The sequence below is a fragment of the Elephas maximus genome, chromosome 5 (genome assembly GCF_024166365.1).
Source record: "Elephas maximus indicus isolate mEleMax1 chromosome 5, mEleMax1 primary haplotype, whole genome shotgun sequence".
NCBI classification, from domain to species: domain Eukaryota; kingdom Metazoa; phylum Chordata; class Mammalia; order Proboscidea; family Elephantidae; genus Elephas; species Elephas maximus.
Genome location: NC_064823.1, coordinates 59,101,956 through 59,125,525, shown reverse-complemented (window position 1 = coordinate 59,125,525; position 23,570 = coordinate 59,101,956). Strand labels below are relative to the sequence as shown.

The following is a 23,570-nucleotide window of genomic DNA, read 5'->3' as shown; positions in this document are numbered from 1 at the left end:
GGGACCAATTCTAAGAACCACCTGCCTACATCACTTCTGTGTCAGCAGGAAGAGTAACTTAGAGTGGGTGCCGCTCTGAAGATGTTTGGCTCCCTCATTTCACTCCAATTAAATTCAGTCCAAAAAACATTTATTGAGCACCGTTTGTGAGCCTAATACAGTGGTTGGCACTGTTGTAAAATGCAAGAAATGAAAGATAGTACTCTTGATTTTGAGTAGGTTATGATTTAATTAGCAAGCAAACAGAATATGCCAAAGGAGCACTGGACAATAAGGAAACTTGCCTGACTAAGATGAAAAGTCTCAAGAATGAAGAGAAGAAAGGTAATGGAGGAATAGTTACTCAAAGGCCTTTTGCATAACTGGGTGAAAATGTTGCACCATTGCATTCTGGAGATGGAAAGTCATGTAACAGCAGTGGTGTCCTGGGAAGTGTAAGTCAGTACTAATGTACAGGATGGCTTGTTGAGGGGAAAGGATGGGAGAAGGAAGACTACACAAGACTGCCAAGTCTCAATGTTTTTATTTTTTAAAATGGAGATAATGTGTCTTCATGTTTATTATGAGAATTAAGAAGAATTGTGTATGTAAAATGACAAGAAGGACTGACACATATTAGGTAACTATTCTAGTCTATTAAATGAAATAATGTATGTAAACAAACTTTACATAGTGTATAGAAAGTATTTAAAATATATTAGCTACCTCCCTTCTGCTTACAAAGACTTTATAATTCCCCAAGGAAAAAATGGCAGGTGTATAAATAAGAAAAGGTAGATATTTCTGATAATATGAAAAAAAAATTATCTTGAAAACAACTATACTGTTTAAACAATGAAAGAACAATATATTTTGATCCATCCATTTGATGGACTATTGTAAAGATACTTAAAAATCATGATTTTAAAGAGCATGCAATAGCATGACAATTAATGAGAAAAAGATAAAAAAAAATTTATACAAAGTGTGATCTCAGCTATGTAAAAATGTATAAAAAACAGGAAAATTATATTCCACTGTATTTCCATTTTATTCAAACCCAGAAAAGATACTTTTAATTATATGGAGTGAAAAACTTTCAAGGCGTTGAAATGGAGGACTGGATAGGAGGAAAGAATCAAAGACCTGAAGTTCAATTGGCCTGTATATTAACAGAATTGATTCTGACTCATGGCAACCCCATGTGTGTCACAGTAGAACTGCACTCCGTAGGGTTTTCAATGTTTTTTTTTTAACCATTCAGAAGCAGATTTCCAGGCCTTTCTTCTGAGATGCCTCTTGGTGTATTCTAACCTTCAAACTTTTGATTAGTAGCCAACCCTTTGGCCATTTGCACCACTCCCTGTCTCTGGTCTGTGTATTATTGGGCCGTATTTACTTTTTTGTTTCCCTTTTTGCTACCTGAGGACTTTAGGTCAATTGCATTGGTCCTTGTGACTGTATTTACAAAATACATTTTTGTCCAAAAGAGTTATGGTAACTCTTATGATTGATGATTCCAAATCTATTACTATTATTGATTAATGAGTAGCAACCTTTGGTCAAACATTATCATTCATCATTTAAGACCTTTACGAGATGTATTCTCTAGATGCATATAAAATATTGAAAACAAAATAAAACTATGCAAGGACACAAAATGATGCTCTGACTCTAGATAGAGATATCAGAGGTGGGAGTGAATGGCTAATTAATCCCTTCAAGTTGAAGTCTATGTAATGAAGAGTTAATAAATGAAGCTTTGCTGTCTATTGCAATGCCTTCTGATCATCTAAAAATTAGTATTCCAAAGTATTACTTCCTGTAGAACACTGGAACTGAACCAATTGATATGTTTTCTAATTAATTTGTCCTTTTAAAGTATGATGAGAACAGTGAAGGGTTCTGGCTTGATGTTGCCTTCTGAAGCTGTATTAAAAATGTCAATGACAGTTCTAAATTATACCTCAGCAGAAAATTGTGAGTATAATATTTTAGAGGAAGTGTTTTCAAAGCTGGTTGGGGGAAGAAAAATGGTTTTTCTGATTTTGTCTGAAGTACTGTTTGGTTTCCGTTGAAAGTAGATTTGGGTTAGATAGCCTACATTTAACTTTTCGGGCCTAATGCAAACAACAACAAAACGTTTTAGTTCAAAAATACATTTTTAAGCTGCATCTTTGCAATTTAAATTCCTAGGAATTACCTGAATTGGGAACAATAAGGTGACCCCCAAGGGAATTGAAGGTGCCAAATGCAGTACAGGATGGATCAGTCTGCCTGGCCAGACTCTGATTCTTCAGGCTGAGGGCTTCATTCTCCAACAAGGATTGCGTCATTTGAGGGGAGAGCTTGGATGTAAACTCAGACAGGTCATCCTGCGGGGTGACAGCCCCTGAGGTGTTGTACACTTTGATTTTCAGGTTAGGCAGTGGATCCAGAATTGGAGAGTTGGTCATTGGGATTTTGTCAGAGACATCATGCAAAGCATAGACAGGTCCCCTGTACATAGCTGCAGCTGAAGTGAGGTCTGGGGGTACTGCCAGGAGATCTGAGTCAGAAAGAAAAAAGAATTGCATTTGTATTCTCCACTCAGCCAATTTATGTTAGTCAAACTGCCCCTCATACTTTCTGAGCCAAAAGCAAGGCAACTCAGCTAATATTGAAGATGTATGGTCTCCAAAGTTCTGCAGAAAATGAGGCAATTAGGTAAGTATGATTCATTTACTACTGGCTACAAATACGTAGCCATGTTCATTCTATGTTTTGCCTTAAGGTCTACTCATTACTCATAAGGTATTTAGCTATTACAGCAGATTAGTTTCATAGACACTGAGCCCCATTGGTGACTATTAGGTAATAGTCTTCCTTCTCAATACTGGATTTAGGTTCATCTGTAAACCACTATGTTCATAGCAATGCAAGATATCTTGTCAAAGGGGAAAAAAGGAGACTCAAGAAATCAACCACTCAAATCCATCACTGTATTCTTTTCAAATAGGGAAGTGACAAGTCAAGACTACAAAAGCAAAACCTGTCAGGAAAAGAAAAAAAAAAAAAAAAAAGATGACTTGTGCATCTTGTCAACTCTAAATTGTTAGGTAAATGAAATTAATACAATAATAAACAAAACAGACACGAATGCCTGCTTTCATGAAGCCTATATTCTAGTTGAACTGGGTATCCTGAATTTCACTGGTTTCGAAGTAACCTATGGAAGGTGTTTAATTTCGTAAGTATTAACTAGAATGTCTACTGACCTTGCCTTGCTGCCTTGATGTTTACAGGCTGGAAGCCTCCATTGAGTGCTGAAGAGTCAATAATATCAGACTCAAAGTCACGATGATTCTTCCGATACACAAACAAGGCCACAACTACAGAAATCGCCAGGCAAACAATCACCGCTATTACAATGCCGACATAGAGAGCAACGTCGTCTGAATCAGGAGCAGCTAGAGGGGAAGAAAGAAACATCGGACCAACTGGTTATAGAAATTTCCCACAGCACATATACGTATTGCTATAATTTCTTCAGACATTTATTGCCTTTTTTATAGGTTAATTTCAAATCTATTTCAAAAGCTATATAAAACGACTGTGGCCTTTCAGTGGAAAATGATCTCTGATTTCCTTTCCTTTCTCACTTTACATCTATCCACCCACTAATCTATCTTATAATTGGGCAGCATAACAGACCATTTATTACTAGACATAGAAAGAAACTGGAGCAAAAACCAGTCCAACCCACAGGAAAAAAAAGTATATTACTAATTTCGGGTGGAAAAGTTTGAAAGAGGGCTTTGAATTCCCTGATAGTTCTTTAAAAATATAAACATAAATACTCTGTAAGAAATATCTGGCATGTTCTGAATCTGTATATTTATTGAACCAGAATATTTTCCTAAGTATCATTCCAAGTCATAAAATTACTTTCCATAGCACTCTTCTCACTTTCCCTTAAATCAATGGAGTGGCGGGTGGGAATGGTAGAACTAAGCAAAGCAAATATTGGGAGCAAACAAGCTGGATTTGAAAGGTGTGCTTTTAGGAGACTCAGATCTGCAGAGAAAAGGTTAAGGCCAATAACCTTCTCTTGAGTCCCTGGTTTTTGATACAGATATAGTATTATCTGTGAGAACCCTGAGCTTCTCACGGTCTCCTGTCAGAAATTAACATTTGAGCTACTCATTACTGGAATAAAATATAGCTCTGTGGTGCACTAAGTATGATAAAGGCTGATTCAGTGGTTAGAAAGGTCAGGCTAGCCTAGAAGGCAGTTAAGCATTTGACCAACACAATGAGCGTAAGTTGGGGGTCACTTCTGGGGGGAATGAGAGCAGAATTCCCGTAAGCGTTACATGATGCCTTGATGACAAAGGACATGCTTTGATCCAATTGGAAAAGGTAATAAAAAAAAAAATATGGAATATGTGAACAGGATTTTTTTTTTTCAGACTATTGTCTTCCAGAAAGTTTCCAGAACATTCAGTTTCCCATCAATCAAGTCAATATTGACAGATATTTCCAGAAACCCAGTGACGTCCGAAATACTCTTGGTTGTGGGCATACTGCTGTCAAAGTACTAATTTCACCTTGGCTGCAGGGTTTTATTTGAGGCCCCGCAGCTGGACTCTAAACTCTGGTCAGAATATTACAGCTAAATCCTTAATGATTTACTTTACTAGGCCATACTTACTTATATTCAAGATTCATGATTTCTAACTCAATAGACCTGGATTTTCTCAACCTCCGCTTTTTAGCATTTGAACCCTGCCCTTTATTTATATCATTATATTTCACGGTATGTTTTGTTAGCTTCTGGGAAACAAGCTTTGAGTAATAGATTGATAGATTTTAAAGCTAGCAGGGTTTGAAATGACCCTTTCTTCTCTTCAGCAGTGAAAATCTAATTTGTTTCTCGTGTTAGAAGATATTAAACTCCTATTTCCTGTGTGCACATCTGTGATCCAAAGAAAGGTAAACTTGAACTGGGGCAATAACGTTAAATGATTATTCAGCAACATAAAAACCAAACATCAAACTTACAAGAAAATCCATATTCATTCTGGGTTCTCTGTTCAGTTGAAATGGGATAAATGAAACCTTGAAAAGAAAAAAAAATTTAAACAAAAATGGGAACAAAATCAAATTAATGAGGGAGACACAATGGGAAGCATGAAAAATGGTTTAATTAAAAGAAAAGGAAAAGAAACCTGTGGTCCTTTACAATTCTGATTCTGTGTGGAATTATGATTTTGCATCTCCTGTCTGCTCTGGAGCCTCACTAAGAATCAATAAGTAGGCAGATTGAATTTCAGAGCAAAAACTGGTTTCGAGTCACTAACTTTGGAGTGCTTAAAGTCTTTCTTTTATTGAGCATAAACTCTAATGGATCTAATTTATTTCAGACATCAAGGGTTATTAGCATATGGAAAATCTTTTTTCCTTATCCCTGCCATATGCTTTAATTCCCAGGACATATTCAGTAAGGCTCTAAACAGTTTCTTTCTTTCTTTTTTTATTTAATCATAACAGCTTGCTCTTGGCCTAATAGAACTAAAGAAGACCTGTCGTCATTGGTCAAAGGTTAAGTACCCATTTACTGAACTGGGCTGGGACCACCATCCTTCCCCCACCCCACCCTACATTTCAAATCCACTTTTTGGATTTTTTTGTTGTTTCTTATCCCTGTCATTTAATAGGAATCCAATAGGTATTGCCCAGGGACTGAACAGTTTGTCAATGAAATGGAAGCTGGATGCTTTTTATTTGAAATCATTCGAAAATCAATAAGGCCTAGAGGTTATAAGGTTATTTATTTTAAGGCTTCAGAGAAATAGTATAAGCTGGGAAAAATAAAAACCTCCTCTCAACTATAAGTGTAGAGATAACACTAGAAGTTTTATTTTTCTTTCTTATTAGTGAATTCCAAGGTAGAAAACTGACAGTGATAGTAATAATAATAATGTGAAATGAAAGAGGGTTGGGGTGAAAACATTTTAAAAATACAGAATTGAACTTTCCGAAATAAAAACGATGGAAATTTCTGAAGTATAACTTTTAACTGCAACCACAGTTCCCAAGATTTAATATTCTGTAACATATGAATTAATCAAATGATACAGCACTGTTTCGATTAATCAAATGATGATGAATAGGAAACATGTGAATTAAACTTTCCCAGTAATACTCAAGGGTAAAAATGTATGGAAAATGCAAGAATCACAATTAATTGGTTCAAAATTAAAGGTCTCTAAAGCTTTGATACTAAAAACCTAAAGCCCAGTGCCGTCAGGTCAATTCTGGCTCATAGTGACCCTATAGGACAGAGTAGAACTGCCCCATAGAGTTTCCAAGGAGTGCCTGGTGGATTTGAACTGCCAAACCTTTGGTAAGCAGCCATGGCACTTAACCACTACACCACCAGGGTTTCCAACGCAACTCTAAATTGTGCCTCGGGTAGCTCATCTATAGTTCTCAGAACACTCTGTTCTTACAAGCTATTTACCTATTTGGGGGAACTAATTGTACAGAAACATGCAGTGCTACCTTAATGAAAGAAAGCTTTGCTGTAGCACAGACAGGTTTGCTCTGAATTAATTTTTAATGCTTTATTTTAGAGCAATGATTGCAACCTCCTACTCTGTTTTATAAATATTATATCCGTATTCCAGTTGTCCGAGTCCATGTATTAGTTTTGATTTTCATTTTTAAACACCTCTGTCTGGTAATAACCTTTTTCCATTTGTGTTCTGTGAACTCAATAAAAGGACATAGACAGGAACTAGGGAAAAGGTTATTCATTTCTGAAACTCAAAGAAATAAGAAAAAACATGTTCATTGCTAGCAAAGGAGACCAGAAAAGTGATGCTATCATTTTGGGAAGGACGAAGTTTAGTAGACAGATGTTATAAGCCTTTTTTTTTTTTTAGATAAGAGGCCCAGGTACTGAGTGCCAATAGGATATCTGGGGATGTTCCGATGTTCACCCTAAGAATTATGGCAAGGATTCAGCATGGGCTTGCTTGAGTAAGCAGGACAGCTGTATCTTACCGAAAGAGAAGCATATCTTCAGAGAGAAATCACATGATTTGAAATTTTTCCCTGTGAAGCATTTCTGGGATTTTGTTGGCTTCTATCCCTACTTCCGAACAGAATTCCTATTTTTGACAGCCAGACAAGGAATAATAAAAAGGAACTTTATAATTTTGATTTTAATCTCAACTTTCCCTTAATTTATGTAGATCTGGACAACTCAAGGAACTCTGGTGGCATAGTGGTTAAGAGCTTGGCTGCTTACCAAGAGGTCAGCAGTTCAAATCCACCAAATGCTCCTGGGAAACCCTATGGGGCAGTTCTACTCTGTCTATCAATGGCAATAGGTTTTTTTTGGACAACTCAATAAATACTTTTGTGCCTTATAGTAACTTATATTCCAGGCATAGAACTGGAATCCATTCATTCATTATTTTGACAAATATTCTTGAACCCCACTAATTGCTGGGTTTTATTCTAGGCATGAAGGTACAGCAACAAACAAGATGGGAAAAGTCCCTGCTTTCATGGATCTTACATTCTAGTTTAACAGAAATTAAGCAAGTAAACAAAATAACAAGTATGACCATTTTAAAAATAAAAATCTTTTAAAAAAATAAAACAAAAGAATGTAATGTGGTTGAAAATACGAGATGGTCAATTTAGGGGACTGATGAAGTATTTTCTGTTGAGATAAAATTTGAGCTAAAGCTTAAACAATGGGAATCATTCAAACAAATTTTGGGAGGGAACAATGTTCCACAAAGAGGAGTCAGTAAGTGCAAAAGTCCTGACATAAAAAAATGGAGCGTTTGGAGAATAGTGAGCAAGAGGAGAGAAGGAAGAGTTAGAGTCAGAAGGGTGGGCAACAGCCAGATCACATAGGTCTGGTGGCTCATGGAGAGGGGTTTCAACTTTATTCAAAATGAAATGCAAATCCTGTGATCAAATGGAATTTTGAAAAGATCATTTGGTTTCTCTATAGGTAATGGATTGCAGAGGGAGCAAACTGGTAGGATTCCATGGATGGCTTCTGTAACACATGGCTTAGGAGATTCCCATCCAAAGATTTATCAATACATTTGATGAATTATTTGCCTTTGAGGTTGTTCTAAACTAAAGTAAAATAAAAATAAATCTACCATTAATTATTCCTCATAGTCAATTAGGATCAATCTAGCTAAAATGTTATTTTCCTATATGGGAAAATTTAAAATACACCAGTATTAAGTATACTCACCAATGGTTCAACACCCCACTTTCTTCTGTTACGAGAACTCTGATAAAGGATTTTGGAAGGCAACCTTGTAAAACTTTTCCTATCCTTTTCAAAACACCTCTGCAACTACAGAACTAAAGCCTCACTTAGGAGGTTGGGAATCAGAGAAGAAGGGTATTATTGTTCCATTCCCTAAATGACAGGAACACAGAATCACTTTCTAAAGTTTGTTTTTATGCTTCTCCATCTGATCCGTCTCTCACGGAACAACAGGGGACATTTTCTTCAGCTAATGAAGCGACCCTGTTGAGAGCAGTCTTAGCAATAAGGAAAAATAACGTCTCAGGCAGAACACAGTGCAAAATAACTGTCCTTAGTGTCACTATCAACAGCCTGGTTCATAAGTTAGGGATTTCAGTTAACTTTTTTACTACTTAAGAGTCGGGCCGACTGAGAAAGCACCACGGTTGTTGGTCAAGGCAGTAGAATGCTGTTTTTTTTTTTTTCCCCCAATCTCATGAACTTCAGTTTGAATCCTAGCTCTGCCACTTCTAAGCTGTGAGAGCTTGGTTAAACTACTTCATACCTACTTAATTTCTCTAAGGAACAGTTTTCTAATCTGTGTAAGGGGATAAGAATACTTACTTCCATAGCTGGCACCACCAAAGTGTAAATCAGATTTGTAAAGTGCTGGTACCCTTGCAAGCAGCCATCGTTTGTATGACAACCATATCAACATCATTCTAACGAACAGTACTAAGGCACAGTTGCCTGTACTAACATGAAGAAGCTGGATTCATAAGGGATTTTGCCTGTAGAGTCAATGCAACCTATTATTTAATGAGTGGCCTTGGGAAACTTATGTGAATTTCACTTTCCGCAGTTATTACAGAGACAACCAGCCCAATTTTTCTGAGAAATCATGAGCAATGCATTCTTTTAAGTACTATCTATTCTTTCACCTCTTTTAAGTGATGTTTATGCCTGGCCTTTGTGGCTTTGGCAATAATACTGTGGCATGTTTCAGAAGCAAATTTCCAGGGCCAGAGTGCAACTTGATGCTGAAATGGTTTCTCAACCAGTGGTGGTCCCACTTCTAAAGGGGGTGTTTGGAAATGGGGTGGGAGAGGGGAGTGCTATTTGGTTATCATAATGATCAAGGGGTTGTTTTGGGTATTTAGTGAATGAGGGCCAAGGATACTAAATGCCCTGCAATATGAAGGACGTCTTGCCAAGGAAGAACTGTCTGGAACAAAATGCACTGCCCTTGAAAACAACTTTAAAAATCACGTCCCTTGGACTGATAGAAGGAACAGAGCCATGGGGCTCAGGGAAGAGCTGAGGACTTGCTTCCACTGGTCACAGGAGGTTCAGGCAACCCCAGAGCAGCACTTCTGCTTTTCAATGGGGAATGCTCATCTCCTATAACTTTTTTCCCTTTTTTTTGTATTTTTAAAGAAAACTTATGTTCTAAAGAGAATTTTTCTGACTGGGGAGAATAGGAATTCGAGGAGGTTTTATTGTGGAAAGAAACTTCATGTATTATGGACAAGGATGGACAGTTTGAAAATCTGAGCAAGAGCAGGCTGTCTTAAGTAGCCAGTGAAAAGCTCCTTTCACTGAAAGCCATCCTCTTTAGAGCTTGTGTACGCCAACCTTCTTTCGGATGGGGAAACTGAGGCCCAAAGATGAAAACTGATATGTTCAAAACTACCCCAAGTATTGGACTAAAATTTTTTCCCCAGCTTCCCAAGTAAGGCTGACGATGTGCAAGTTTTGCACTGTCCAACTCTGGGTGACACTGCTCACAATTGTATCTACTGTAGATTTGGATTGTTAATATAACAATTTTCTGGCTGATTGTGGTAAAGTGACTTGGAAAAGGAGTGCCTTTTTAGAATTTGTACAAGGTCATCATTTAGACTAGAGTCGGGATTGCCCACTTCTTTCAGCTGATGTCCATGTCCAACTGTCACAAAAAGAAAAGAGAGCTTTCCTTAATTTTATACTGGCAGCAAGTTAAATCAAGCTGCTCTTAAGTACAGTGAATGCTTAGTAACAGTGCAGTAAAATGTCCAAATATAGCCTATCGGATGGCTTTATACTTGGAAAATCTTAGAGACAATGGCAGAAACTGTATGTAAACATTCATTTTCCCAGTAAATAGTAAATGCTTTGACTTTTCTAGTCTTTAGGTTTTTTTTCTTTTTATGCACTATATATAGTTTTGTTTTTTTTTTTATATATAGTAGATGACAGCAAAAAATGATCATGGTTTAATAATTCAATTACTTTTTTTTTTTTTAAAGGCAATACAAACTGTTTTTGTCCCATAAACAAAATTTTAATAGAAAAGGTATTAAGAAACTATGCTTATTTGAGAAATATTATAACCTCTGAGCATCACTGGCCAGGTTTAAATTCCTCAAACCAAGCCTATGCACTCACCAACCTGTAAAATTCTAGAATTTTAGAGTTAAAAGAAATCACTGATTACAATTTTCAAACCTAACCCCTTACTATCTGTAGACTAAGGAGGCTGAGCCTGAGAATGGTGAGAGGGCGTATCTAACATCCCAGGTCTGTGAAAGAGCAAAGCAGGGTTAGACTCCAGCCCTTAAACTACAGCCCCATAGTCTTTGTAAGTATTATCAGAGCATAAATTAGTAGATTTAAATGACGATAGACAAGGAAATGATAGAAAAGAGTTTCACGTGTTCATTGCTTAATTTGTGTATCAGTTATTGAATGAGATAATGCAAATGATTTATATTACAAAATAGTTGTCCATTTGAAACATTATCATTGGTATTCAAGAGAAAACTAAAATAACAGAGAGGATTTTGCCTTTATGGGGAATGATTTCCAAACAGTGTGTTTTCTGTTTGTGTTTTTTTTTTTTTTCCAATTTCAAATGTGGGGCAAACAAAAGGATGCACTGAACTCTGGCATTTCTACTCTAGTGTAACTGAAGAACCTTACTAGAATGATGTAATGTAGTCCTTGCTGCATGATAATCACATTGTATTTGGCTTAAAACCATGTGATAAATACTTAAAGGAGGAACACTGTTTCCCTCAAAAATGATACCAAAAGGATAAAAAGAATAGATGTGAATAATTGGAGGGACTCTATACAGTGGAAGAAAATAACAGCTTAAAGCATTTGCTTCTAGCATTTAAGAGCCCACATGATAAAGGGCTTACAAAATCAGACGGATCTGGGTTCTTATTGCTGATGCAGAAACCCTGGTGGCGCAGTGGTTAAGTGCTACGGCTGCTAACCAAAAGGGCAGCAGTTTGAAGCCACCAGACGCTCCTTGGAAACTCTAAGGGGCAGTTCCACTCTGTCCTATAGGGTTGCTGTGGGTCGGAATCGACTTGATGGCAATATATATATATTTTTAATTATTAATCCTGGTCCATCTTTGATAGACTATTTCAGCTTTCTATGCCTCCCCTTGCAAAATAGATTTACTATTAAGGGATTATCTAAAGCACCGTTTGTAAGGTTTTTTTTTTTTTTTTTCTATGTTCTTGGTATTAATAAAATTGAATTCAAGTCAACTTTGTTTTAGCCTGGCCATGTCTAACACAGTGGGCAGGAGCCAGAAGCAATTTATGCCAGGGCACTAGGTGGAAAGCAAATATATGTAACATTACATCTGAAATTCCTCTAAACTACATTGTATTTTTAAGCCCTCCAAAGTTTGAGAACCATTGAGCGAGACTTAATGCCTAAAAGGAAAGTCTATGCACTTTCTAGGAATTAAAACTGTCTTTAAATTAGATATCGAAGGGGAGATTGGGGAGTTTTATAAGATATTCCTGTTTGCCTTCAAGGTTTACTCATTATATTCAAATATGGAGCTGCTTCTATGACTTTAATACATGTAAACAGATTTTATGATATTATGAGGGTTAAATAGAGAACTGATTTATATCTTATATGGTTGGGTCAGTATATAAGTTCCATATGACATAACTCAGTTGTAAAAGCATTTACTGTATCCTATAAAAGTATGTATTTTTAAATCACCAAGTAGTTCCTTATCTTTAGTTATATTTTATCTATTTGATGTTCACTAGGACATTTTATAAAGAGCCCTGGTGGCAAAACAGTTAAGTGCTCAGCTGCTAACCAAAAAGTTGGTGGTTTGTAACCACTAGCTGGTCTGAGGAAGAAAAGACCTGGTGATCTGCTCCTGTTAAGATTACAGCCAAAGAAATCCTATAGGGCAGTTCTACTCTGTCATATAGGGTCGCTATGAATTGGAATTGACTCCATGGCACAGAACAACAATAACAACAGAACACTTTATAAGATCTTTCCTCATTTTTTATGATCCTATCATTAGAAAAATACAGGTTCACCATGGGTTTTTCCACTCCTTGACCTGGTTGCTTGGTGTTTCTGCCAGTGACTTTACACTCAACCACGATATGTGATTTCGCTCAACTCAATTACATTTCTTTTGATGCAAATGTTCTTCTTAAAACCCCCAAGGGTCATTCAAAATAAACATGTTCAGATTTCTTTTTCCCTCTTTGGTCTTCCTTGCAGTCTGTTCTTATCGGGCTAGCCCATCAGTATTGTACTAATGATGTCAAAGGTCAGGTCTGTCAAAGACACCCATGGTCATTTATTATAATTTACTGCTCTTCTGAGGGTTTATTTATTGACAGGGACTTAGGGAACTCCAAATAAACGAATACATAAATTTTATGACATGACAACAAAAGTTGAAATGAACATTTGCCTATCACTGATGTCGGTCATCTAAATTGTTGTGATAATTTGCTGCTCCAGCCTTCAGACAGCAGCTGGCCTTGCCTCACTAAACCAGCCCATAGCCCTGTTTGTAACAGTGACCAACCATGCCCTTTTTGAAGATGAACAGCAGGTAATAATCATCTTAGGTTGTATAAGAGTCTTATCTCTTGACACAGAATAGGTGAAGAAGAAGTGCCTGAAATTTATCTTAAGAGTCGAGTAAATTCAAACTCTTTCAACACCTACCCAAGTGTTTTTATGTAGCAGACACCATGCTCTTCGATGCTCTTTAAAAAGAATAAATAAGCAGTTAAATCAAAAGGTAACGATAATGTCCTTCCATGGTAGTAAATAATGCAGGTGACAGAAAAAGTGAAATAACCAAGAGTACTGAAGTGAAGAGGCTGATTTCTAGCCTCCATCACCACATCTGCTGCATTATTAGGCAGAAAAAAAAAAAAAAAAGCGTTAAACTAATAGCTCTGGACTTCCACCTATGGAAGGAGTCCACGCTTTGCTGCGGTTGTCTGCCTGGCCGCACCTTTCTTGATACCCTCAGGGTTTCTTTCTCATCCTAGAAGCTGAAGACCTTGAATTTGTCTTCCCACACTAATCTGTTTGGGGAGCTCCACCCGTGTTCATCAGGTTTCTGTGGGCTAAAGTTTCTAAACCACATCCCTGCTTTTAAAAGCAGGAAAATGTTTCACCAGAAAGGAAAAAAATTAAAAGCAAGCCACATTTATTACACCAGAGACTGTAGTGCACTGTGTTGGGCAGGCACTCCATGTACAGAATATTTATATGCGAGCTGGGACACTACACATATCAAAAACTATACAAACAGCTATGACATCAACTCCTTCCAAACTAGAGATAAAAGCACTCACTCAGTGTCTAATACTCACAATTATGCTTTCCTATCAAACTGCTGTGTTGACAAGAATTTCACTGGAAACTGACTAGCACCTTCTCATATGCCTACCACAGGCGCTTATAAACACTTCATACTGAAGTCAAGAAACCACTATTTGTAAAGTAAATTCTTTCCCCATATTAAATGCACCTGGGATTCCAGGGCTCTGGTATTCAGTGTGTCCACACCACAATTTACACACAGTGCATCCTGCCACTTCCTCTGTACGTGAGAATTAATGGAAGTGCTCTGTGACATGTAAATTTTTTAATGAGTAGAAAGTGCTAAATTCACAGAATGCATAACATTTTAATTTCCCAAAGTCAGGAAATTCACTGATGCAGACACAATTCCAGGCAGTTCGTGTTTGTGAATTGCAATTTTTAAATTGTCTACTGTGGCAGAAATCCCTTTCAATACGAAGGAGTAATTCTAAATTTAAATTTGGACAGTTACATATCCCTATTTGGGATTCTTATCTTCAAACGGAATTAAAAACTAAAATCCATAGCAATAGCTGAAGTAATCTAAATCTAATCTAGTATATTCACCTATATATCTCTATCTTTATATCTCCATTTCTTGACCAAGCCATATATGTGGTACTTCAATCACTAATTACAAAATGAAGAGGTAAGCATGAATTAAACTGTTATTTGCTAACCACGACAAAGTATATGTTGCTAGAAATTTATTACAAAGATAGAAAAGTTAGCAGGTCTTAATAATACAATTGTATTTAAAGATGACAGGTAAATATGCTACTGGCTTAGCATTTTTGGAGATTTTCTTATCTCTCCCTCATTCATTCTTTTTCTCTCATCTCTTTGGAACCATTATATGTGAAGTCAATTTCAAAAACATATTGCAAAACCAGAAGCTACTTTAATAGAACTCTAGGAATGACATACAGAAACCTAAACATTTTAGTGGGCAGAAAGGACAATGGAGCTTCCAACGCTGCTTTCCAAATAACATAGACTACTGATTACAGTTATTAAGTGAAATCTGTGGAATCTGTTATTAATGTCCAGTCCTTTCTCATATTAAACATATCAGACTCGTACCTTAGTTATTTTGAACAGTGACAAACATTCCAAGTCATCTACACTTTCTCGTTTAATGCAATCCATGCCTTTTAGGATGCCTTAGGACTTAATTTTTAATTTTTTTTTTGTAAATTAACAATCTGCTTAAAACCCAAAAATGTCCAACTTCTTTCTGGGGCATTAAGTGACTCTGATGGCTTCTAATTACTCTTTAGTAACACATTCTGGTGTACCAATTTCTGGAAGTGCTTAAAGCAATTTGAAGGCACTGAGGCAACGTCTCCAGTGTAGGACTTATTTTTCAGGCCAATGACTATATGTTTGTACCTGGGTTTACACATATATTAATGTAATACATATACATATTATACTTGAGGATGAACTAAATATGTATACAATGGCCTAAAAAGTTTAGTGGAGCTTCCAAAATTGCTTAATGAGTAATGCCTTGTCTCACAAATGAAATTATAGACTATTACATAAGGAAGCCAATATATCACACAGTTATATGACAAGTTTGGCAAGTTTGGCAAGAACAGAGTGGTAAGGATATAACAGGCAACTTAGAAATAGTTCAATTCTAAATCTCCATATCTTCAAAAGAGTTGACTATAAGTAACCGTTGCCTACTAGAATTTTATTTGATTAGGTATTATCTGAGGAGTTTATGCAATTTTTTTTCATAATCTAATTTCAATCAATGTGACCAGATTCACAGACCAAGTCAGTAGCATTGCTATATCGCAAGACAGAGACTCCTAGTTCCATAATCAGGCTATTCGTTGCTCTAGTCTATTCTCAACATCTTTTTTAAAAAAAGTCATTTTGTAATTACAAAGATAATGGATTACTAGGTATAAAAGATGTGGACAGTGGAAAGCACATAAACCAAAAAAACCAAAACCATTGCCATCGAGTCGATTCTGACTCATAGCAACCATATTAAACAGGGTAGAACTGCCCCATAGGGTTTCCAAGGAGTGCCTGATGGATTCAAACTGCCGACCTTTCGGTTAGCAGCTGTAGCTCTTAACCACTACATCATCAGGGTTTCCAGAAAGCATTTAGAAAAAGAAAAACATTGACTTGTAATCTTACTAGTCAAGAAAATGCATACATTTCCTTCATCTTTTTACAGTTATGACTAAATGCATATACAAGCCCATATTCTCCTTTTCCATGTCAAACCATCACAAATATTTCAGTGACTGTATGATATTCCATTTTTTGGAAGGACCATGTCTTAACCATTCTCCTAATATTGCATTTTCTGGTTTTCCATTTTTTATAATATCAAAAAATAAAGAATATGAACATATTCGGCATACATATTTTTATGCATTCATAATCATTTTTAAAAATGTATTCTTTGAAGTAGGATTACTGAGTCAAAAGCCATGAACATTTTAAAATTCTTGACTCATATGGTGAAATCATTCCCTCAAAATAACAGTCACACCTCATATTTTCATTTACAATACACATTTCCACTTTATTACACATTTGCTAACAATTAGCATTATATTTTTAAAATATTCAATAATTTTATACATAGCCCTAAAAGCCTTTTGATTATAAATTTAATTGCTGTTAAGGAAAGGCCTGGATTTCTAAGATTTCTTATGCAAACATCGAATCACCTGATAAACAATTTAAAAGACCATTTGATTAATTATTCAATAGTAATTGGCTCAATAGTTAAGGACTCAGTTGCTAACCAAAAGGTGGTGGTTTGAACCCACCAGCAGCCTCTGAGAGAGAAAAGAGCAGGCTATATGCTTCAGTAAACATTATAGGCTAGGAAATCCTATGACACAGTTCCACTCTATCCTATAGGGTTGAAATGAGTCAGAATTGACTCATCAGCACACAACTACAACAAAAAATACAGCCTAAGAAAAAAAAAGAATCTAAATTAGAACTATGAGCAAAAATAATCTCTACTATATGTTATTGTTGTTGTCCTGTGCCATCAAGTCAATTCTGACTCATAGCGACCCTACAGGACAAAGCAGAACTGCCCCATAGCATTTCCAAGGCTGCAGTCTGAATTATTTCTGAATTTATCTGAATTATTTCTAAGAACATTTCAAGATCTATCCTGAAGTACAATGCTGTCAGTGATAGGATAATATCCATACACCTACAAGGAAGACCAGTTAATATGACTTTTATTCAAATTTATGCACCAACCACTAAGGCCAAAGATGAGGAAACTGAAGATTTTTACCAACTTCTGCGGTCTGAAATTGACTGAACATGCAATCAGGATGCATTGATAATTACTGGTGATCGGTATTTGAAAGTTAGAAACAAAGAAAGATTGGGAGTTGGAAAATATGGTCTTGGTGATAGTAACGATGTTGGAGATCTCATGATAGACTTTTTTTTTATTTTTATTAACTTTTATTGAGCTTCAAGTGAACGTTTACAAATCAAGTCAAACTGTCACATATGAGTTTATATACACCTTACTCCGTACTCCCACTTGCTCTCCCCCTAATGAGTCAGCCCTTCCAGTCTCTCCTTTCGTGACAATTTTGCCAGCTTCCAACTCTCTCTATCCTCCCATCCCCCCTCCAGACAGGAGATGCCAACACAGTCTCAAGTGTCCACCTGATACAAACAGCTCACTCTTCATGATAGACTTTTGCAAGACCAATGACTTATTTGCTGCAAATATCTTTTTTCATCAACATAAACTGCGACTATACATGTGGACCTCACAGGAACCAAAATGACTACATCTGTGGAAAGAGACAATGGAAAAGCTCAATACTATATGTCAGAACAAGGCCAGGGGCTGACTTTGGAACAGATCATCAATTGCTCATATGCAAGTTCAAGTTGAAGCTGAAGAAAATTAGAACAAGTCCACATAGTGTCATTAAAAAGGCAGGAAAGAAAGAAAAGGCCAAAACGGATGTCAGAAGAGACTCTGAAAGTTGCTCTTGAACACAGAGTAGCTAAAGCAAAAGAAAGAAATGATGAAGTAAAAGAAATGAACAGAAGATTTCAAAGGATGGCTTGAGCAGACAAAGTAAAATATTATGATATGTGCAAAGACTTGGAGTTAGAAAAACAAAAGGGAAGAACACATTCGGCATTTCTCAAGCAGAAAGAACTGAATTAAAAATTCAAGCCTTGAGTTGCAGTAGTGAAGGATTCTATAGGAAAAATGTTAAACAATGCAGGAAGCATCAAAGGAAGATAGAAGGAATACAGAGTTACTGTACCAAAAAGAATTGGGCAATGTTCAACCATTCAGGTGGTAGCATATCATTGGGAAGCCATGGTACTGAAGTAAGAAGTCCAAGCTGCACTGAAGGAACTGGGGAAGAACAAGGCTCCAGGAATTGACAGAATACCAACTGAGATGTTTCAACAAATGGATGCAGCACTGGAAGTGCTTGCTCATCTATGCCAAGAAATTTGAGAAGACAGATACCTGGCCAACGAACTGGAAGAGAAGAGATCCATATTTATGCCTATTCCAAAGAAAGGTAATCCAACTGAATGTGGAAATTATTTAACAATATCACATGCAAATAAAATTTTGCTGAAGATCATTTAAAAGCGGCTGCGGTAGTATATCGACAGGGAACTACCATAAACTCAAGCTGGTTTCAGAACAGGACGTGAAACCAGGGATATCATTGCTGATGTCAGATGAATCCTGGCTGAAAGCAGACAATACCAGAAAGATGTTTACCTGTGTTTCACTGACTATGCAAAGGCATTCGACTGTGTGGATAATAACAAATTATGGGTAACTTTGCAAAGAATGGGAATTCCAGAACACTTAATTGTGCTCATGAGGAACCTGTATATGAATCAAGAGGCAGTTGTTCGAACAAAGCAAGGGGACACTACGTGGTTTACTATAAGAAAAATGTACATCACGGTTGTATCCTTTTACCGTATCTATGCAATCTGTATGCTGAGCAAATAATCTGAGAAGCTGGACTATATGAAGAAGAATGGGATATCAAGATTGGAGCAAGACTTATTAACAACCTGCATTATGAAGATGACACCACCTTGCTTGCTGAAGCACTTACTGATGAAGATCGAAACAAAAATCCTCACAACTGGACCAACAAGCAACATCATGATAAAGAGAGAAAAGACTGAAGTTGTCAAGAATTTCATTTTACTTGGATCCATAATCAACACCCATGGAAGCAGCAGTCAATAAATCAAAAGATGCATTGCATTGGGCAAATCTGCTGTAAAAGACCTCTTTAAAGTACTGAAAAGCAAAGACGTCACCTTGAAGACTAAGGTGTGCCTGACCTAAGCCATGGTATTTTCAATCATCTCATATGCATGCGAAAGCTGGACGATGAATACAGAAGACGGAAGAAGAATTGATGCCTTTGAATTGTGGTGTTAGCGAAGAATATTGAATATACCATTGACTGCTAAAAGGAGGGATAAATCTGTTTTGGAAGAAGTGTAGCCAGAACGCTCCTTGGAAGCAAGGATGGCAAGATTTCATCTCACAGACTTTGGACATGTTATCAGGAGGAATCAGTCCCTGGAGAAGGTCATCATGCTCGGTAAAGTAGAGGGCCAGTGAAAGCGAGGAAGACCCCCAAGAAGGTGGATTGACAGGGTGGCTGCAACAATGGGCTCAAGCACAGCAATGATTGTGAGGATGGTGCAGGACCGAGCAATGTTTTGTTCTGTTGTACATTTCGTTGCTGTGAGTCGGAGCTGACCTGAGGGCGCCTAAAAACGACAACAACGATGACAACAACAAAACAATCTTTACAGAAGCAGACTGCTAAATCTATTTCCCTTGGAACAGTTGGTGGGTTTTAACCTCACATCTTTCAGTTAACAGTCAAGCGCTTGACCACTTTGCTATGAGGGCTCCTTTTTAGTAATGTACAGTGAAATCTGTGCGAGCAGGTTTAAAACAAGGACTGCCTTGTTTTCCTGGGTCTCAAAGTTTTCCGCCTTTGACAGGATGCAGTCTTACCACTTTTCTGTTGTTCATATTAGCGGAAAATATTTGAGCTTTCCTTTTCTGATATGTTTGTGCCTTACGCAGGTTCCAGCTTTTGCAGGTTTTACTGTATATGTTACTTAGGTGTGACTGGACATGAGATTGAATTAGAAACGATACAATCAGATAGTCAAAGCCATTAATTGGATCATAAAGATTGAACAATATGGTAAGTTTCACCTCTTAACTTTCAATGTTTATATATAATTATGATTTAGGTATGTCTCTTGTAAACAGTATAAAACTGATTTTTTTCTACAGTTTTGAATCTATCTCCTTTAATAACCAGCCCCCCCCCCACAAAAAAACATTGCTGTTGTGTAGATTCCAACTCAGTGACCCTGTAGGACAGAGTGGAGCTACCCCATAGAGTTTCCAAGGAGCGCCTGGTGGATTTGAACTGCTGACCCTTTGGTTGGCAGCCACAGCACTTAACCACTATACCACCAGGCTTTCCCTCTTTTAACAGGTGAGCTTAATTCATTTACAATATTATGATTCTCGGTATATTTAGATTTATTTCTACTATCTTATTATTGTTTTTGTTTACCACATTTTTTCGTCTATCTTTTTTGTTCCTTTTCGCTTTCTCTGGGAATGTGTTCTCTTCCCTTAAAAGTCTTATTTTGAATTTATGCTCAACCTTAATATTTCAACTGAAACACTTGAAAGTCAATTTTAATGCAAAGAGTATTACTATTATTTTCCTGAACAATATATGGAAATTAGAAAATTTTAACTTAGATCACACCCTATAAATTGTATGATAACATTGTCTGCAATTTAGTTCAATCTTATTTTCAACTGTTCCTCAATTAGTCTCTCTTTTTTTGGAAGAGTCAATTCTTATTTTACATTTTTAGTAGCTTATTCAGTGGGTGCTTATGAGAAGTACATCCTTTTTGCCTTGATTGCCTGAAAATTTTTTTAATTTTCTCTCTTAATAACTGTTGGATTTTCCCATTACAGCCTTCATGTGTTTTAACCTTTCTTTTTCCTAATCACTTCCTTTACCTTTCCTTCCTACCTTCTGGGAAATTTCATAATATCTACATTCCAGTTTATTGATTTTCTCTTCAGCTTTTTCTAAAGCTGTGTCTGATCTGATACTTAATTTTCTACTACGTCTTAGATTTTGATGATCCTGTTTTGCATTTCTAGACTTCCATTTGATTTTCTCCAAATCTGGGTGTACCTTTTACAGCATTCCATTCTTTCATTTGTGCTTCCTTTAAAAAATATGGCTTGTCTTTTTACTTACAGGTTCATTTAGAACTGCTCTATGAGTCCATTTGAGTGCTAATTCATCTATTTATTATGTTTGCCGACTCCTCCTTACTGTGGACTACTCCCTTGGGTGATTTGTAATTTTGAATTGTAATTCATTTTCTGAAGTGGGCTATTTTTGTCACAGACCAATGCAATTGAGTTGTGGACGTAACTCTAGAGAGTGGTTTGCTGTTTGCTTCTACTGGTACCCTAGAAGTCATACCAATTGTGTTAATTACATATCTTTTGTTTCTTGCTTTATGCAGCATATCTTAGATTCCATACCAGAATTCGGTGTAGGACTGTGGTTTCTATATTGGTTTTATTTAAATGAAGCTTTCATTTTTCATTTCCTCACCATGAATCTTCCTGTGGGTAAAAATATTTTAGTTATTTTTCATAATGGAGGCAGCCATTTTTGAGTACCAGCTTTATTCCGGGTTTTTGCTTTCAACTCTCAGCCTCAGGCTTTCACAAAGCCAGGGCTCTGCCTCTGTGCCTGGACTATAGCTGTAACTCCCCAAACCCCAGTCCCTAGGATCTGCATCCACGTCCAGTGTCCTTCTTTGTTACTCTGATGTGCTTTCACCTCTCTGGCTTTCAGTTCCTACTTATTTCTGGCACTTAGGGATTTCTTTGTCTTCCTTCGAATACACACGCACACACACACACACACACACACACAATGTGTGTATATATAAAACTTGTATACACACACATAATTTTTTTAAGTTTGTAATTTATATTATTTTATTCAATATATCTACATATCTTGAGTTGAAGGTGTTTATATTAAGGAAGAGAATGATTTAGGAAGAAATAATGTGTTTAAATATTGTTTTTGGAACTAATGAATGAATAAATATGAACAGTAATATTTTCTATATATTTCACATTGTATTTCTCTTAAGCACCAATTTGGCTTTTAAAATATGGTAACTGAATCCTACTAACATGCAATCTGAATTTCTTCTAACCTAGCAGTACACTTTTATATCGGAACCGTTGCATTCTAGTTTGAATAGACTTAGAGGTTGTATCGTATACCTGGCTCAAGAAGAACTAGGCTAGCTTTATTTTCAGATGATATTGCTGAAGGACTGTTTGTTAGTACTTCCAAGACACTAATTCTCCCAAAGGAAATAAATATTAAATGACAATTCCTAATTTTCCGTTCCAACTTTCTGGCTGCCTTTTCTAGTCCCCTTCCTTTTCTTACAGACCTTGTCCATCTTGCAAGCTTGGTAGTTTCACTGTTAAAAAGCCTTTTGTTTTCCAAAATAGGGGACAAGAGAAAGATTATTTATTTGCAAGAACTTGGCAGCCAACACTCTGCCCGAAACACCAAACTTACTGGTAAACAGAAACTATAGCTTTGACTATAATACCATAATTACACATCACAGTAATATCTCCATGGCTTTTATCACTGAGGAAATCAATAGTAGTGTAGACTATAATTCTCTGTTGGACTAAAGGAAAGCAGATGAGTTTATCGACTTAGTACAGACTGTGACTATAGCAAATCAAAGTTGTTTTTAAATGAATGATTTTAACCAGAACACCAAAATGTTTCAGACTAACAAGAGACCTGGTAAAAATAAATAAGTACAAACAAAAAACTCCTCCTGTACCCGCATTTCACTGACTTTTTTACACATATGTGTCAGGCCATCATTATTGGCAAATATCCAATCATAAGGAAATAATTCTATTAATAGTGCAAGAAATGATGTGGATATCAAAGTGATGCTATGTCAGGGAAGTCTTAATTTGAGTATTTCATGTCTTTATTTGATATATGTCATTTTGTATAACTAATAAATAAAAGTTCCAGTGTTCTATCACACGGCACCATATTCTTTGTTAAATAGGATATTTGCGGGATTTTAAAATATGGATAATAGAGGTATCCATTGCCATTCAGTTAATTCTGACTCATAGCAATCACATAAACCACTACCCACTGCCGTCGAGTCGATTCCGACTCATAGTGACCCTATAGGACAGAGTAGAACTGCCCCATAGAGTTTCCAAGGAGCGCCTGTTGGATTTGAACTGCCGACCTCTTGGTTAGCAGCCGTAGCACGTAGGACAGAGAAAAACTGCCCCACAGAGTTTCCAAGAAGCACCTAGTGGATTCAAACTGCCATAGCAGCCATAGCTCTTAACCACTACCCCACCAGGGTTTTAAATATTAAATCATCCAATGTTGAAATATACTGAGAGAGGAACACAGAGGGAAGGGGAAAAAAAGAGAGAGAAAAAAAGAAACTGCAATTATTGCTACTTTTCAATATCATGGATCAGTTTGTTCAACAG

At 36.6% G+C, this 23,570-nt stretch overlaps 2 protein-coding genes across 3 annotated transcripts in view; one reads left to right on the top strand and one right to left on the bottom strand.

Annotated features, from left to right (window-relative positions):
* Positions 1-23,570, bottom strand: part of UNC5C (unc-5 netrin receptor C) — a 454,535-nt gene that overhangs the window by 49,224 nt on the left and 381,741 nt on the right. For both annotated transcript variants that reach the window (XM_049885676.1, XM_049885675.1), the window contains 3 exons: positions 5,023-5,079; positions 3,237-3,428; positions 2,183-2,527 (listed from right to left, as the gene is read on the bottom strand). In XM_049885676.1, the coding sequence (XP_049741633.1) occupies positions 2,183-2,527; positions 3,237-3,428; positions 5,023-5,079 (594 nt within the window). The remainder of the gene's footprint in view (positions 1-2,182; positions 2,528-3,236; positions 3,429-5,022; positions 5,080-23,570) is intronic.
* The window catches only part of PDLIM5 (PDZ and LIM domain 5), a 1,027,106-nt gene that overhangs the window by 981,506 nt on the left and 22,030 nt on the right, over positions 1-23,570 (top strand). The gene's annotated exons all lie outside the window — the stretch shown is intronic.